Genomic DNA, 16,224 nt, shown 5'->3' with positions numbered 1-16,224 from the left:
CCCCCACCCCGCGGGCCGCCGCCAAGCGCAGAGCTCCAGTCGTCTGAGCCACCGTTGCCATGGCTACGCTCCGGCAGGCTCCGCCCCGGGGGCGGGGCGGGGCGGAAGCCGCTCAGGGGGCCGGCCCCGCCCTCCACTGCGGCAGTCCCGCCTCGGCTGGCCCCGGGTCTGACGAGTCCGTAGCCGAGCCGCGCCAGCCCGCGCGCACCGCCGCCCCTGTCCGCCTTCGCTTCCGCCACCTCTAGCCTTGCTTCTACGTCCTTCTCGCGCCTCCGCTGTGTCCTCGGTCCTCCGCGTCCTCGCCGCCCACAGGGGTTCCTGCACCCACGAAGAAGCCGCTCGCGGGCTGGCTCCGCGCCACCGCTGCACATCAGGACAGTCTCTCCCTCCGGAGGCGGCACAGTCCTCGCCTGCAAAGCCGCCGCTCCTCGCCCGCCTGAAAGCCCGGCTCCGACCGCGAACGCCTCATCGACTCCGGGAGCAGCAGCGAGTGCCCGGCGCCCCGGCTGCACAGAGGAGGCGGCCACGCCCCGCAACCACACCCCGGCGGCCTCTCCAGCCCCGCGCCTCCTGCCTTCGCCACCCACCCTCGCTCCGCGCCTTCTGCGCTGCGACACGACATCCTGCCTGCGGCCGGAGGACCCCGGCCGCGGACCCCGGCCAGAGACGCAAGATGGCGGCGGCTGAGTGACTGACTGACCGAGCATCCCCACGGCTTCGCTCCGAGAACGCGCCGACGCACTGGCTTTGGGGGGGCAGCGAGAGGACGAGAGCGGGACTCTGATGTCGTTTGTTGTGATTGCGTGAATCTTGCTTCCCGCGGGCATATTGGGGGAGAGTGTCTGCTGTTGTCCTAAGTCCTTGAGCAAGGGAGCCATAGTCGAATCCGTATTCCTAGCGTTAGGGTCCTTGATAGTTGGGAAAATGGCGGTGACACTGTTGGAAGACTGGTGCAGGGGAATGGATGTGAACTCCCAGAGAGCCCTGCTGGTCTGGGGGATCCCAGTGAACTGTGATGAGGCTGAAATCGAAGAGACCCTCCAGGCTGCGATGCCCCAGGTGCCCTATCGAGTGCTTGGGAGAATGTTCTGGAGGGAAGAGAATGCGAAAGCAGCCTTGTTAGAGCTCACTGGCGCTGTCGATTACGCCGCGATCCCCAGGGAGATGCCGGGTAAAGGAGGGGTCTGGAAAGTGGTCTTTAAGCCCCCGACTTCCGATGCTGAATTTTTAGAAAGGCTGCATCTCTTCCTAGCAAGAGAGGGGTGGACCGTGCAAGATGTTGCCCGTGTCCTTGGGTTTCAGAACCCCGCTCAGGCCCCAGGCCCAGATATGCCAGCGGAGATGCTGAATTATATTTTGGATAATGTTATTCAGCCTCTTGTTGAGTCCATATGGTACAAGAAGCTGACGCTGTTCTCAGGGAGGGACATCCCGGGGCCTGGGGAGGAAACCTTTGATCCTTGGCTGGAGCACACTAATGAGGTTATAGAGGAGTGGCAGGTGTCTGATGGCGAAAAGAGGCGGCGGTTGATGGAGAGTCTTAGAGGCCCCGCCGCTGATGTCATCCGCATCCTCAAGACTAACAATCCTGCGATAACCACCACCGAGTGCTTGAAGGCGCTTGAGCAGGTGTTTGGGAGCGTCGAGAGCTCTAGGGATGCGCAGGTCAGATTTCTGAACACTTACCAGAACCCGGGAGAAAAGTTATCTGCTTATGTCATTCGTCTGGAGCCTCTGCTGCAGAAGGTGGTGGAGAAGGGGGCCATAGATAAAGATAACGTGAACCAGGCCCGTCTGGAGCAGGTCATTGCCGGGGCCAACCACAGTGGGGCCATCCGAAGGCAGCTGTGGCTGACCGGGGCTGCGGAAGGGCCGGCCCCTAACCTCTTTCAGTTGCTGGTGCAGATCCGCGAGGAGGAGGCCAAGGAGGAGGAGGAGGAGGCTGAGGCCGCCCTCCTGCAGTTAGGCCTGGAGGGGCACTTCTGACTCCCAGGAAACCGGGTTTCAGTGCAGACCTGGATCACAGCTGCTTTCCTTGTCTCTGGGCTGTCTTACAGGTGTGTCTCTTAGTAGTAAAGACTCAGCCGTGTTCTGTTTTCTGGGGGGGAAGTCAGGTCTGCGTATTTATGTAACATTAGTAAAATTGTGCAAGCGAACACCCTGAGCTGCTACAAGTGAGTCATGCTAGCTATAATTCCAGGTAAAGGCTTGGACACAAGTGCTCAGTGCAAGCAGTCCTAGTAGCATCATCATCAGTTGTGAAAAACATGTGAACTTGTGACAGTTCCCATCGAGGTAATTAAATGTGAAATTGCATGTTCAGATGTTTAGCGTAGGGCCTGGCTAACACAAGAAGTGTTAAGTAAAAATGTGAACTGTTGTTACTAATATCGTGAATAGTTTTCGTGTTCACTGTAAATTGTTCCTGATTTATATTAATGGAAAGAAATGTGAATTAATTAGATATTATTCAACTTTATAGTGCAGATTTCTTATTTTTCATCTTTAAACATCTGAATCAGTTTGATTGAAAAGATTTCTGAGACTATAAAATGGGGTGTTAGAAAAATACTGCAATTATAGAGCTGTGTAAATCAGAATTTTTCACTGTTCAAGATACAGATATAAATTGCATGAACCAGTTACGGTATCCATTCCATTTCAAACCTTTGTCATTGAACAGTTCTCCTTGTTCATACTGATTCTAAGCATTCTAAATTTGAAGTTATCAAATACATGTATATGAATAAAAATATTTTAAAAATTCTATTGTCTTCTCATTTTTCTGACATATATAAAAATTTTCAGTGTAATTAAGATCTATATCCTCTTTTCTTAGAAAGACTTCCCCTGTCACTAAAAAATCAAACCTCAATTATTTTATCTTTAAGCTTTATATCATATTATGAAAGTTTAAATTACAATATCTTTTAATGTACTCAATTTTTGCCTGTGTTCTATAAGGCAAGTGTTAGAAAGCTAAATAGACATAAGTGAATATTAACTTACTATAACATGTTAGAAAATCCTGAAATGGGGTTTAGGAGTTTATCGAGCAATGCTTTTTCTCCCCTTTGAAATCCCTTATCAGCTGAAAATGTTTGTTTCCATGCAGGCGTAATAACTCATCATACCTGTGAAACGAGTGTTTCAGTTTTAGAGTGGCCATTTTATATCAAGAGGATATAAAAAGAGAAATATGGCTTAATAACATGTCTCTTTGGCTGCAGAGATTTAGTGACTGAAGATGTCCCTCTTTTGAGATCCTAATAAATCCAGAAATGATTACATGAACATAAGACTTCAGTGGGGTTTCCACCTAGTAACAAGGCTTTAAAATTATAGCCCGACCTATGCAATAACCATAAGGTAAAAAAATCTATTTATTGGTACATGTTCTAACAGATTTCTCTGTACACTCTCTCACGTCCTTACTTCCCATGTCTGTTCCTCCCTCTCACTCTCTTCTCTCAACACACACATCTCCACATATGTGACCCCCACTACAGATACGCAAATCTTCACTTTCCCCCATAAACATGTCCCCATTTCCCCTCCATTCCCAGTGGCATTATGCTGGGTACACACACACTCCCCTCACCTTTCACAATCCTGTCTTCACACCTTCACTCCCACCTTACCCCCAACCCTCCATCATAAACATACTCCCTCCTCCCACCACACACATACACGATACCAGTCTCCCACCCCTACCGTACATTTCTATTTCTTCACATACACATACACACGTTCCCACTGCCACCACACACCAACCAGCCACACATATATGTACACACTCCCACTCAACACACATACATATGACATTGATAACAAAAACAAATAATGGGTTCTTCACTTTTTCACCAATCGTGGGCATCCTTCTATGTCTGAACATATGGATACACCTTCTTATTATAGCTGCAGAGTTTATTGCATTTTAGGAAGTAGGCTCATCACTTGCGATTCTTTCATTATATATAACAATTGTGTATATCTACATATACATACATATGTATTTAATACAATACGTATATATGGTATAAAATAATGTCAGGATTCTAGGTGTCCATCGTTTGTTCTAGAAAACAAGGAACTAAAAATAATAATGAGCTATTTATGATCTGAATTAAGGCTTTTCTCTTTATAGGCTGAGAAATTAAAATCTGCTTTTTAAAGGAGGACAGCAGGAAGAAACACACCCTCATAACCAAAGAACTGTGGAATAAAGAAGTAGAAACTGCACTCAAGTTCCATTTGGTGACCAAAATTACGTTTGGCTGATAGCACAGAATATGTGCTGGGAAAATGTATAATGTTACTGCTATTGCTGGGTTCTTCCTGTTTCTCGTGTACCAAAAAGGGGCTGGTCAACGTCAGGTTATTCCAGCCCACAAATCAAGGGCCTATCAGCCAGTCTTAATCTTGAACACTTCTGGAAGTAAGGAGAGGACTAGGAATGGCAAAGTGTAGTAACTTGCTGTCCCTGGAAGCACTCTTTCCAGGATCCTAATCATTTGAAATGGTGCCCAGAGAACTTCTGGGGAAGACTTACAAACCTGGGAGATGAGATTATCCATGGTAGTAAACTACTGAAAAAAAAATTTAGCATAAAGAATGAGTCAGTCTCTCTCTCTCACCCTCCCTCTCTCTCACACACACAAGCTATGTGGAATATGTCATCCAAAGACTGAATTTCTTCAGAACCAAATATCATTGGAATTTCACATAGTTGCTCTATATTAGCTAAAACTAATGGTCATGTAACCAAAAAAAGATACAAATTAATTTTTTTATAAAATAACACAATTTATTACTATTTGAAAACAAGTCTCACAAAATAACATTCAGAAACTCAACATTTCTAAATAATTTAACACAAGTTTAGTCATAAAGTCATGCTACAAAATTCCTGCATATAAAAGATTATTACCAAAGTATTAATAGATGTTAAAATGTTCTTCAGAATGGAGTTAGTTCTAGAAGCCAAGGATTCTGGAATGATGCTTGTGATCATGCCTGACAACCTGGGAGAAGTAGCTGGCTATAGGTATATTCTCCACAGCTACCAACTCACCAGTCTTTTGATGGGATTGATCCCTCTAGGCAATAGCACCTCAGAGGCAGGTACCCTGCTAGTTAAAGAAGCAAAGAACTTCCCACCCTCATAACATTAGCTACAACTTAATTTAGCCAACATCTAAATTAATTTAAAAAATCTAGATGTGGGAAAGATAACTCACAAAGTTTCTATTCCAAGTAGAATTCAACTTGACACATCCCTCAGAGGCATGCCTGTCAATACAGCAGACATGGAAGATGACACCAAGTAGGAAATAGGGAAATCCTGACTCTGATTATGTCAACAGACAACTACTGCTCAGGTGGGCTTAGAACAAACAAGGATGAGGTTTGATTCTCTAATATCCACATGCAGGCTAGGTATTTATCCATCTGCCCTTTTGGATACTTTCCACCAACATCCAGTTCATAATTTTAAAGTGCAAATCTACTGAAAAATAGTTTACTCTCCCCCACCCCCTTGTTAAATTTGTTAGATCACAATTTGGTTGGCTGGTTCCCCTCTAATCTGCCAATATGGGAAATGAACTAGAATCCAGTTATAACTTCCACAAGTGTCAAGTGAAAATTTACCTTAGGTCAGGTAAAGGTAAGACTCAGTCTAGTTTTTCCTTTCAGTTTTCTTCCTTTGCAGTCACTGGTTTATAAAACGGCAGAAATAGAGATATAGATGAGGGGTTTCTAAAAGTTTAGTGATTTATTTTTTAAAACATATCCTTAATTTTTTTATTGCACCTATTTTATGGTTTAAAAAAACATCTCATGCTAGAGTGAAGATAAAGGAACATGCTCAAGTTAGCAGTGTCAGAAGTACCAACTCTGCTACACTGAATCTTGTTTTATATTTAATTATTTACAGACACATTAAGCAGCCCAAATAAAGACAATGTGTGCCAAAGGAATTAGTTTCTGGTAAAGGATAACTTTCAGTTCAGCAGTTAGTCCTCTCCCTTTACCAACACTTCTGATGTAAGGGCTTTGTGAAATGACAGTCAGACTGCAGTTAGAGACACTAACTACTCATGATTGATGCTTTTGACATTTCCTCCTAATTTTTTTAAGTTAATGATTAAAGCCAACCTTTCTAGGCACTACATTTTTCCATTTAGTCCTAAGAAAAACCCAAGTTGAAGATTCTGGGTCACAAAGATTCCTACCTTCAGCTCTACTTACAGATCACCAATTCTGAGAATAATTCAACAGTTAAGATATATTTCTTATTCTTCCTTATTCTACTTCAGACCACTGGTAAAAGGTATTAGAAGAAGTACCTATTCAAGTCAAAATTTCTCTTTCCACACAGGAACCACATTTAAGCGTCTTATACCACCTCTATTTGTGGAATGGATCCACCAACCATATCAAATTATTGAGCAGTTATCATGAGCAGACATACTTCTAATCACGTCCAAAATTGGTGTCTATACCAGCTAACTTTCATATATAATGACCAAATTTTATACAGTATTTTTTCTGTATTTAATGACTGCTACAGTCTGCAAAATTCTATGTATTATTGGACAATGAATGAACACTTGAAGAATGATGATCCATTTTCCAAAGTACACTCAAAATGTTAAACTTTAGAGACAAAGCAAAATCTATCATAAAGTTAGATTCTGTTGATAGTAAGAGAGAGGTAGGTTAATAATCACTGTCCTAAGATAAGCAAGAATGCTAAGAAATAAAAGTTGAGAATAAAATCAGTTGAACCTTCCAGCCCTGAGTTTCTAATGCTATGTGAAAATTATTAAAATGAACACTACAAAAAAGGGAAACACCAGTGACCATTTCCTTCCATCCATGATTATTAAATACATCACCTTCTCTCATACAACTCAGGTGGCATATGGCTACAGAGTGAGAGTAAATAGACCCCGGAGAAAAGGAATCTTGGTATAAAGCACTGGTTCTTAACCATGGGCAAATTTGTTCCCACTCCTCTGCCCCACAGGACAGATGGTAATGTCTGAAGACATTTTTGGTTGTCACAACTGGGAAGGGGGTTCTACTGGCATCTAGTGAGTAGAAGCCAGAGATGCTGCTAAACATCCTATTAATACACAGGACAGCCCCCCACAACATTGTCCAGCCCAAAATGTTAATAGTGCCAAGGCTGAGAAATTCTGGTTTAAAGGAACAAACTCCTATTAACAGGGAACAAAAAAACCTTTCCAGGCCTGACCAGGTAACACAGCCATAAGCTTAGAGTTAGGGAACATAGAAAAGCTGGATTCCTTGGTCAACTGAAATAAAATTTTCTGTCAAAAATTAAAATACTGGACTGACTCCAGAGCTCTACCATCATTATAAGAATAGAAGAAATTTAAACAATCCATTAAAATGGCATAATACTTTAAACCAGGAGCACAGAGAGAATCCATTCCAAGTAGGTCAAATATCTAATCCAAGAAGCATAAACCAAAGGCATTTAATATCAGCTATATTTGCAGCAGTAAAGGATGATTTAAGGAATTATTTTAAGACAATATTTTGAACTTCTTCATACACCCTATCTTCCATTTTCTAATGGCATGGATTCTGGCTTTAATTCCACGAAAAGGAAGCACAGAAATCATTCAAATATTTGCTGAGTGGAAATGAATATGAATTTTGTGTGAAATGGACACAGAAAAGCTTCTCACATTTCTCTGAGAACTACCAGTGATTAAAAGACATTAAGCAATAAGGAGAAAGAGAAAATTAGTTTCTATATTACAGAATTCAGGAAAACCAAACACCAACACTGTAAGCCATTTTACAAATAAATTCAATATGAAATCATCCATTCCCTATTACTATATTCACTTCCAGAATAACTTTTAGAAAATATATCCATACATAGCAATATGGCTTAGATGCCTACTAGATGAAGTGCAAACTACAAGTAAAGATCGTCTTCCCTCTTAGCTAACGGGCCTTCAACATCACCAAGGGGAATGCTCATTGCCCCTGGTTCACAAAACAAATACCCAGAGGCTTTGAATGTATAAGCCAGTCAGAGTAAAGATTTCTTTCTATCAGACTGTAAGAAAGAGCTGAAAGGAAGCTAAAAAAGTGTTAGACTAATTTTCCCTCTTGTTGTTTGTATTTAGAATTGATTGTCGAAGCAGTGATCCCTTTTGATCAGAGTGACCCAGAGAAATCATGTAATTCCTACTTAAATGATAGCTGAAAACTTCTGAAAGCCAAGACTACTTACGCAATCACTTTTTTAAAATGACTCCCCTCTTTGACTGATTTTACACACGTAAATGGGGAAATACGAATCAACAGTCTCTGGTTGAGGGACTTTAGGCACATATTGGCAGAGGGCCTCTGACTTCTTTCCTGTAATCTATCAGTGATTCGGTCACAGCCTGCTATGGCCTTCATCTGCTTACTGACTGCCATAGCTTGCACTTTCCAAAAAGAATTTTTTTTCTTACACAATAAATTCTAAACTCTGCATCCAACTATTGCTTTGCAATTTTGAGGCTAAATCACCTACAATGCTTTACAGAGGAGGCAATCCTCAAAAAGACTGCCATTTGTCTAGGATCCCATAATGAAACATCTCTTCTCTTTTCCCTTCACAATCACTTACATAATTCATTTTAAGAGCTGTTTAACTTAAAACTTTTCTAAAAATATATTTTGAAATACTAAATTTCATTTATTGAAAGGTATCAAATCCAGTCTTTAAGATCTATACCCTTATAACAATCACTTCTCCCAACATCATGGTCAACAGACCAAAGTTATTAGGGCAAATTTTGACTTATATGAACGGCCAACATTTAGGCTAGGAATTCAAATATAACTACTGCTTATACATATTTCCTTATATAACATATAAGGAACTATAAACCTAAAAGTGTGCCTAAGATCAGGTCCACATGAGTAACATGGCCACAATACTGGTCAAAGGAATGATCATGACAGTTATTTTAACCACTGATTTGAATCACAGAATGACTGACTGGACTGTGCACAGTGACTCGACTGGCCATGCATGTAAACACAACCTAAAGTCCAGTTGACAACGCGCATACTTTTGGAAAAACAAATAAGTAAATATAACATGGGCTATAAGGCCTCCAAGATACTAATTTTTCCTTTTTTCACCATAACTTTTCCAAGTGGACTTTGGAGTCTTGGTTCGAGGGCTGCTGCTGTATTTTTAAGAGGAACTCTTCCCATCACCATGCTGCGTTCTGAACCAAAGGCATGACACATTTGTGCTTCTGAGTCATAAGGAGATGGACCTTCAGGAAAGACGGTCTACAGATTCAAAGGTTAAGTACATGCATTTAAATGCCTGGCCTGAAAAAAAAACTAAACAAACTGAATAAAGAACCACATTTGTTCCTTTGTTGTTAAAAATGACTGGTCTATAAAGGTTTCAGTAGGTGGGGTCACGAAGCACATAACTGGGACTGAAGACAAAAATCAAAAGTTTGTAGTTTGTAAAAAGAGGACTAGAATATACAAAGTTGGTGTTACCATTTTGGGGGAGAAACACTGAATAGGTTAAGGAAAAAAATGAGAGATTTTTTTTACCTTAAGAATGTTCCGCCCACACAGAATCTTTAAAATATACAATTATACAAAACTTATCTATCACTCTTATGACATTTAAATAAGTTAACACAAAGCAGAAAACATGGTGTTAGTTATCTTCTTCCTCATCCTCTTTAATTACTGGGGTACCTAAAATGAAAAAGAAAATTATTTCTGGTCATTCTCAACGGATTGTTAAAATTCTAAATGAAATATTTTCCTGTTAACCTGAGAAGCTCTGAGATGCTGTGAAGTGTGCCATAAAAAAATAATTTCATAAAATAATCTCTTTAATTTCAAATTATCCAAAAAGCCTCTCAGGAGAATTCTGAAATGGATTAATATAAGTATTCTGAATATTTGGCTCCTCAAATGCAGAGTTGCAAATAAAAATGCCTACATGTGCTAAGCAGAAAAACAAAGCCTTATACACACTAAAAACTTTGTATGTTAAACACAAAGAAATATCCTTCATTTTTCATAATAAAATATGCAATCCCAGTGTTTCCAGAAATCTGAATTTTAACGTTAATCCCCCAAATATTAAACATTAGGGATAAATTGGAAAAAAAAAATCAAAAGAACCAAGCACAGAAAACAAAATACACCTGCAGGCTCACTGGGCCCAGTGCCACCCATTTCTGAGCTTTGGCATTTGGAGCCTGCCCACAATCTGACCCCAGTCAACTATTCAGTCTTAACTCTTCAGCTAGTCACCTTCCACTCCCCCTGATCAACTCACTGTCTCTCAAACTCAGCTTGCACATTCTTACCTCTGGACTCTTGGTTAACCAAGTTCCTCCATTTTGGAATGCCCTTTCCAACTCTCCTTCCAATCTAAACCCTAACCTTAATTAAGAACCAACTTCAAGGCCTCTTCCTCTGCAATCCTTCCTAAATGAACATTTATGTTCTTTACGGCAGTGAGAAGTTTTACCTCTCTGTACTCCCCACAGCATCTGTTTGCCCTCTGTATCTGGCTTCTTTTGCTCAACATTATATTCGTAAGATTCATCTATGTTGTGTGAAGTTGTAGTTCATTCATTTTCATTTCTGTTTAATATTCCACTGTATGAAATGTCATAATTTATTTATCTATTCTATTGTTGATGAGCAACTGGGTTGTTTCCAGTTTACAGCTATTAAAACAGTGCTGCTATGAACATTCTCATACATGTCTTTTGGTAAACATACATACCCCTTTCTTTTGGGTATACAGCTAGGAGAAAAATTGCTGGGTCATAAGGGATATGTGCTAGCCCTGGTGGTCTAGCGGTTAAGATTTGGCACTCTCACCACAGCGGTCTGGGTTCGTTCCCCAGTCAGGAAACCACACCACCCATCAGTCAGTTGTCATACTATGGCGGCTGTATGTTGCTGGGATGCTGAAAGCTATGTCATCAGTATTTCAAATACCAGCAGGATCACCTATGGTGGACAGGTTTCAGTGGAGCTTCCAGAATACATGGACTAGGAAGAAGGATCTGGCTACCCGCTTCTGAAAAAACTGGCCATGGAAACTCTACAAATAGCAGCAGTGCAAAAAGACCTGGTGGTATTCTGCTCCGCTGTACACAGCATCACTGGAGTCAGAATTGACTTGACAGCCCTAACAACAACCAGGGATATGAATGTAGAATTTTTGTAGATAATGCCAGTTTTCCAAAGTGGTTATACCAAGTTACATTACTATTTGGCAGGGTAGTTGCTCCACATCCCACTATAATTTGGTATTGTCTCTCTTTTTCATTTTAGCTTTTTAAGATCCCTTAGTTTTGCTTATAAGCAACAGAAGAGGAGCAAAAACAGGCAAGTTAGCAGCTGTGGCCATGTCTGTTCTGGTCTATCCCACTTATAGGGGCTGTTTGAATTGGCCTGAGGTCAATATTTGGTCCAAAAGGCTATAATGTGGCTTGGTCTATTCAGGGTCTACATGATGGGTTCTGCTCCATTCTTAAGGGGAGGGGTGCACTTCTTATGTGCAATCCTGAGGGAAGTAAAGACAAATGACTTCAAATGGTTTCTAGAATCCAACCAAAGGTGAACATAAAAAGGCTGACGTCCAAGACTCTAATGTCTCTACCCTCTTTTTTTCTATTTTATTTTTTAATTGTGAAATATTCATTCATACAAATACAAAATAAATAATTTAAAGAGTAACAAAACCAATGATTGTATACCCATCACCCAATTCAGGAAACAGAACATTACAATATCTTAGAAACCTGTTTGCCTCTTCCTGATTATTCCTGTACCTCCCCAGAAGAGGTAATTTACCGGCTTTGTCATTTTATCCCTAGGTGTGTATCCAGAGAAAAAAAAGAGAACATTCTTCATGGTTCCATTTATATAAAACTCTAGAAAATACAAACTAAGCCATAGGGACAAAAAGCAGACCAGTGATTGCCTTGGGAGGGATGGTGACAAGCAGCAGGAGAGCAGGATTCCAAAGAGGAACAAGGAAACTTTTGGGGGTGATGCATATGTTCATTATCTTTATTTATTTATTTATTTATTATTATTTTTTTGTGAGGAAGATCGGCCCTGAGCTAACATCTGCCAACCCTCCTCTTTCTTTCTTTTTTTTTTTTTTTTTTGCTGAGGAAGACTGGCCCTGGGCTAACATCCATGCCCATCTTTCTCTACTTTATATGGGATGCCGCCACAGCATGGCTTGACAAGCAGTGCGTCAGTGCATGCCCGGGATCCGAACTGGCGAACCCTGGGCCGCTGCAGCAGAGTGCGCGCACTTAACCACTTGCGCCACCAGGCCGGCCCCATATTATCTTTATTTACTCAGCTTTATTGAGATATGATTGACATATAACGCTGTATAAGGTTAAGGTGTAAACGTGATGATTTGATGTACATATATATTACGAAAGGATTACTACAATAAGGTTAGTTAACAAATCCATTACCTCATAGTTACCTTTTTGTGTGTATGTGGTGAGAACTCTTAAGATCTACTCTCTTAGCAACTTTCAAGTATACAGTACAGTATTGTTAACTATAGTCACCATCACATGTTCACTCTTAATTGTGATGATGGTTTCAGAAGTGTATATGTATGTCAAAACATATGAAATTATACACTTTAAATATGTGCAGTTAATTGTACGTCAATTACACCTCAATCAAGCTGTTAAACTTTTCTGGTGTAGGAAAAGAGCTATGTAAGAGCCTTTTACGTCAATTCTCAATTGGAGGACAGATGAGCACATCTCTTCCAGGGAGGCATATCAGAATCATCTGTAAAACTTTTTCAAACTATATAGACCTCTTTTACTCTGTCTCCAGAGATATGAGCTATCCCTCCACAGGGATGCAGCCCCATTAAGAACAACCACCATAGTAAGCTCGGGTGGATAAAAGGGTTGAATACTGAGCTTTAGATAGAGGTGGTAAGGGAGAGATGGAGAGACACAGAATACGGAGGATAGAATGGCAGGGCAGCAGGGTGGTGAGAAGGAGAGAAAAGGGTTGAGGGACAAGGAAGCCTCAACCATAGACAACTAAGTCCTTTTGTTTTGAATGTGAATATCAGTATGAGTACGATGATGAAGACAATAAGGAAAATATGCAATTGGCACATGGTATGATGATGATGATGATGAGGATTATAACGTAGCTGGATATTACTTATTTGTTTCTTCTAAATATTTTCCCTTCCCCCATTCAATCAAGTAGGCTAGTCAGCTCTGTGCATCATTGCTTCAGGGGCAGTGTGGAAAGCAGAAACAGACCATCAAGACTTACTGGCTTTTGTCTTTGAAAAGCCAAAGAAGACCACTGAGAAGACAGTTTGTGAGAAGTTGCAGAATGCTGTGGAAAAGAAGCAGGGGGATGGTAATTCTCAGATGAGAAAGATATTTCTCTGGGCTGGCAGAAAAGAGGGAAGTCTGTGGGTTCTAGACAGTCGGAATCCTGGCCTGGCTTCCTGACAGCACCACTGGGAGGAGGTAGGACCCAGAGATGTCTGTGACTATTATCATTTCCAGTTTTCAGATTACAAGAAAACAAGGTTTGGTGAGATTAATTAACTAGCACAATGACAAAAAACTATTAAGTGGTAGAACTGGGACTTGAACCTAGTCAGTCAGGGATATCTACTGACAGTGACACCTATCTTAGACATTGGGAAACTAAAATTAGGGGAGTGGGAGAATGAACACAATTTTGATCCAATTGTGAAAAAGTAACTGCTTACCATTTATGTCTAATTATTCTGCAAAACCTTATTTATTATTATTACTCACCTTTGTGAGTGGAGAATGAACCCACTTTTCTTATAAGCTTTTGGTCTATGGATGATCTTATACCAGGCTAAGTATCCTAGGAGTTTTTCTTCTCACCTTGGCCCAAACCTGGACCATAAAATTTCCTAAGAACAGAAGTGGCCTTGGAGATTAGACAAAACCTACCATTTTCTTTAGTTTTGCTCCTTTTCATGATTCCATGTCACAAATTCAATTCTTATACCTAGAAAACATTTCCAAGCTGTCTTGGTCACTCACCATCCAGCTTTTTCAGTTTGGGCACTCTCTTGGTCGCCTCTTCAATCCAGTTCCCCTCAGCAGAATGTTTCTCTTCCAAGGGATTGCCTACAAACACCAGGTCTTCCAGGCATGGCAGTTCTGCCAGCTTCACAAATTCAGCTACAAATACAAAGAATACATTCCATATTAGAATGGCAAGTTTTACTGCTATGATTTTGGGGGTTAAATTCCAATATCACTAGCCCTCAGTTTGTGACTGTTCAGAACAATTCACTGTTTAAGATTTTGAAGGAAGTAAGGGAAGTTATACCACATGAAGTCAATTTCTGAAGACATATGGAAAGGGAGGGAAAACAAGACATACTTCTACCTTTATGCTAGCCTAAGGATGGGATAAGAAGAGGAAATGAGGTTCAGAATCAAAAAGAACAGCAAATCAATCTCCAGTGACAGGTCTTCTCTATGCTGTACCGTATCAGTATGCGCTAAGCTAAACTGCTTTTGTCTCTACCCATTCCCTTGTCTTTGCATTCTTAAAGCAATTCATTCAAGCCTCTACTGCAGAACTTATCACACAGTTTTACAATTATTCACTTATAAACTAATCTTCCCCACTAAGCTGTGAACTCCTTAAGGGTAGGGATAGTGTCCTATTCAACCATGTATATCAAGAGCCTGGCATAATTCACCACACATAATAGGGCTTTAGTAAATGCTGAATGAATAATGTACAATAAAAAAGCAAAGCAAGGGGCCGGCCCGGTGGCGCAAGCGGTTAAGAGCGTGCGCTATGCTTCGGTGGCCCGGGGTTCGCTGGTTCGGATCCCGGGCGCGCACCGACACACCACTTGTCAGGCCATGCTGTGGCAGCCTCCCATATAAAGTGGAGGAAGATGGGCACGGATGTTAGCCCAGGGCAAGTCTTCCTTAGCAAAAAAGAGGAAGATTGGCACGGATGTTAGCTCAGGGCCGATCTTCCACACACACACACAAAAAAGCAAAGCAATATAGATGTCAAATAAGTCTGCCATCCAAGAATTATTAAATTTAAACTGATTCTTTTCAGCCTTTGGATAATAATTTAAATTTTTTTCATGATTAATATGACCAAGATCTATTCAATTATAATCATTCTAAGTAAATATTTAAATGTGAATTTCAAGCACTGAGCTGAAATATAGCAACTCCTATAGTTATTTCCCTCTGTGCTTAGAAAGAAATGTTCCCATTTTGCACCCTGCTCCATATTGGGCTATTTCCCATAGATAGGAGGTAGAGGGTTAGCAAAGAGCCAGCCTCAGCTTACCCCAGTCTTTCACCAGGTTATTAGACATGTAGAGAATCTTCAATTTCTTCATTACATGGATCCCTTTCAACTTCTCAATAAAATTGTAGGAGATCCACAGTTCCTCTAACGTGTCCCCTACTGCTTCCTGAAAAAGAAAGCATTTGATTTACACGCTTATTTTTAAGCTTCTCCCTCTGCCCCTTCCTTACAAACATAGAGACGCTGGCCTTCAGAGAGCACTGAGACCCACCTGTCCACTGGCAGGAGAGCTGAAGGCTGTGTGGGAGTTTTTTCTCATTAAGAAAGCCAAGTAGAACATTTTCTTCCTCTTTCCAAACTGATCTGAACTAAGAATAGCTACTGAAATCACCAAAAGAAGAAATAATAGCACTATTTTATCACTTTTATTGAATGGTATAGTTTTCAAATTACTTCTGTCTACAATATATTGTTTGATCCTTATAATAGTAAAGATAGGCAAAGCAGGTTATTTGATTTGAATTATAGAGAGATTAAGGGCTTTTTCTAAGATTACAGTGCTATTAAATAGTAGAGCTAGCTCTAAATTTTAGGCTTTAAAAAATATTATGGAAACTTTCAAACATAAAAAAAGTCGAAAGAATTTTATAGTAAATATCCATATATCTGCTACCCAGATTCTACTATTAACCTTTTACTACCATTTTCCCATCACATATCTGTCCATCTATCCATCCCTCTATCTATTCATCAATTCGTCTTATTTTTTTGATGTATAAAATTCACTTTAAAACCCACAGTTTTTCCCTTATAGTATAAAGATTATATCATTCTCTT

At 40.7% G+C, this 16,224-nt stretch overlaps 2 protein-coding genes across 2 annotated transcripts in view; one reads left to right on the top strand and one right to left on the bottom strand.

Annotated features, from left to right (window-relative positions):
- Window positions 1-247: 247 nt before the first annotated feature.
- On the top strand, window positions 248-2,767 carry PNMA1 (PNMA family member 1). Its single transcript, XM_058567305.1, has one exon. The coding sequence runs from the start codon at window positions 925-927 to the stop codon at window positions 1,984-1,986; it is 1,062 nt and encodes a 353-aa protein (XP_058423288.1). The 5' UTR covers window positions 248-924; the 3' UTR covers window positions 1,987-2,767.
- A 2,026-nt stretch (window positions 2,768-4,793) lies between these two features.
- DNAL1 (dynein axonemal light chain 1) overlaps window positions 4,794-16,224 on the bottom strand; it is a 38,320-nt gene continuing 26,889 nt past the window's right edge. The window contains exons 6-8 of the mRNA XM_058567302.1: window positions 15,427-15,553; window positions 14,139-14,279; window positions 4,794-9,771 (exon numbers count right to left, since the gene is read on the bottom strand). Coding sequence (XP_058423285.1) covers window positions 9,731-9,771; window positions 14,139-14,279; window positions 15,427-15,553 — 309 coding nt within the window. The 3' untranslated portion in view covers window positions 4,794-9,730. The remainder of the gene's footprint in view (window positions 9,772-14,138; window positions 14,280-15,426; window positions 15,554-16,224) is intronic.

This window comes from Diceros bicornis, chromosome 24 (assembly GCF_020826845.1).
Source record: "Diceros bicornis minor isolate mBicDic1 chromosome 24, mDicBic1.mat.cur, whole genome shotgun sequence".
NCBI lineage: Eukaryota > Metazoa > Chordata > Mammalia > Perissodactyla > Rhinocerotidae > Diceros > Diceros bicornis.
This window is presented reverse-complemented; position numbering and strand designations above follow the sequence as displayed.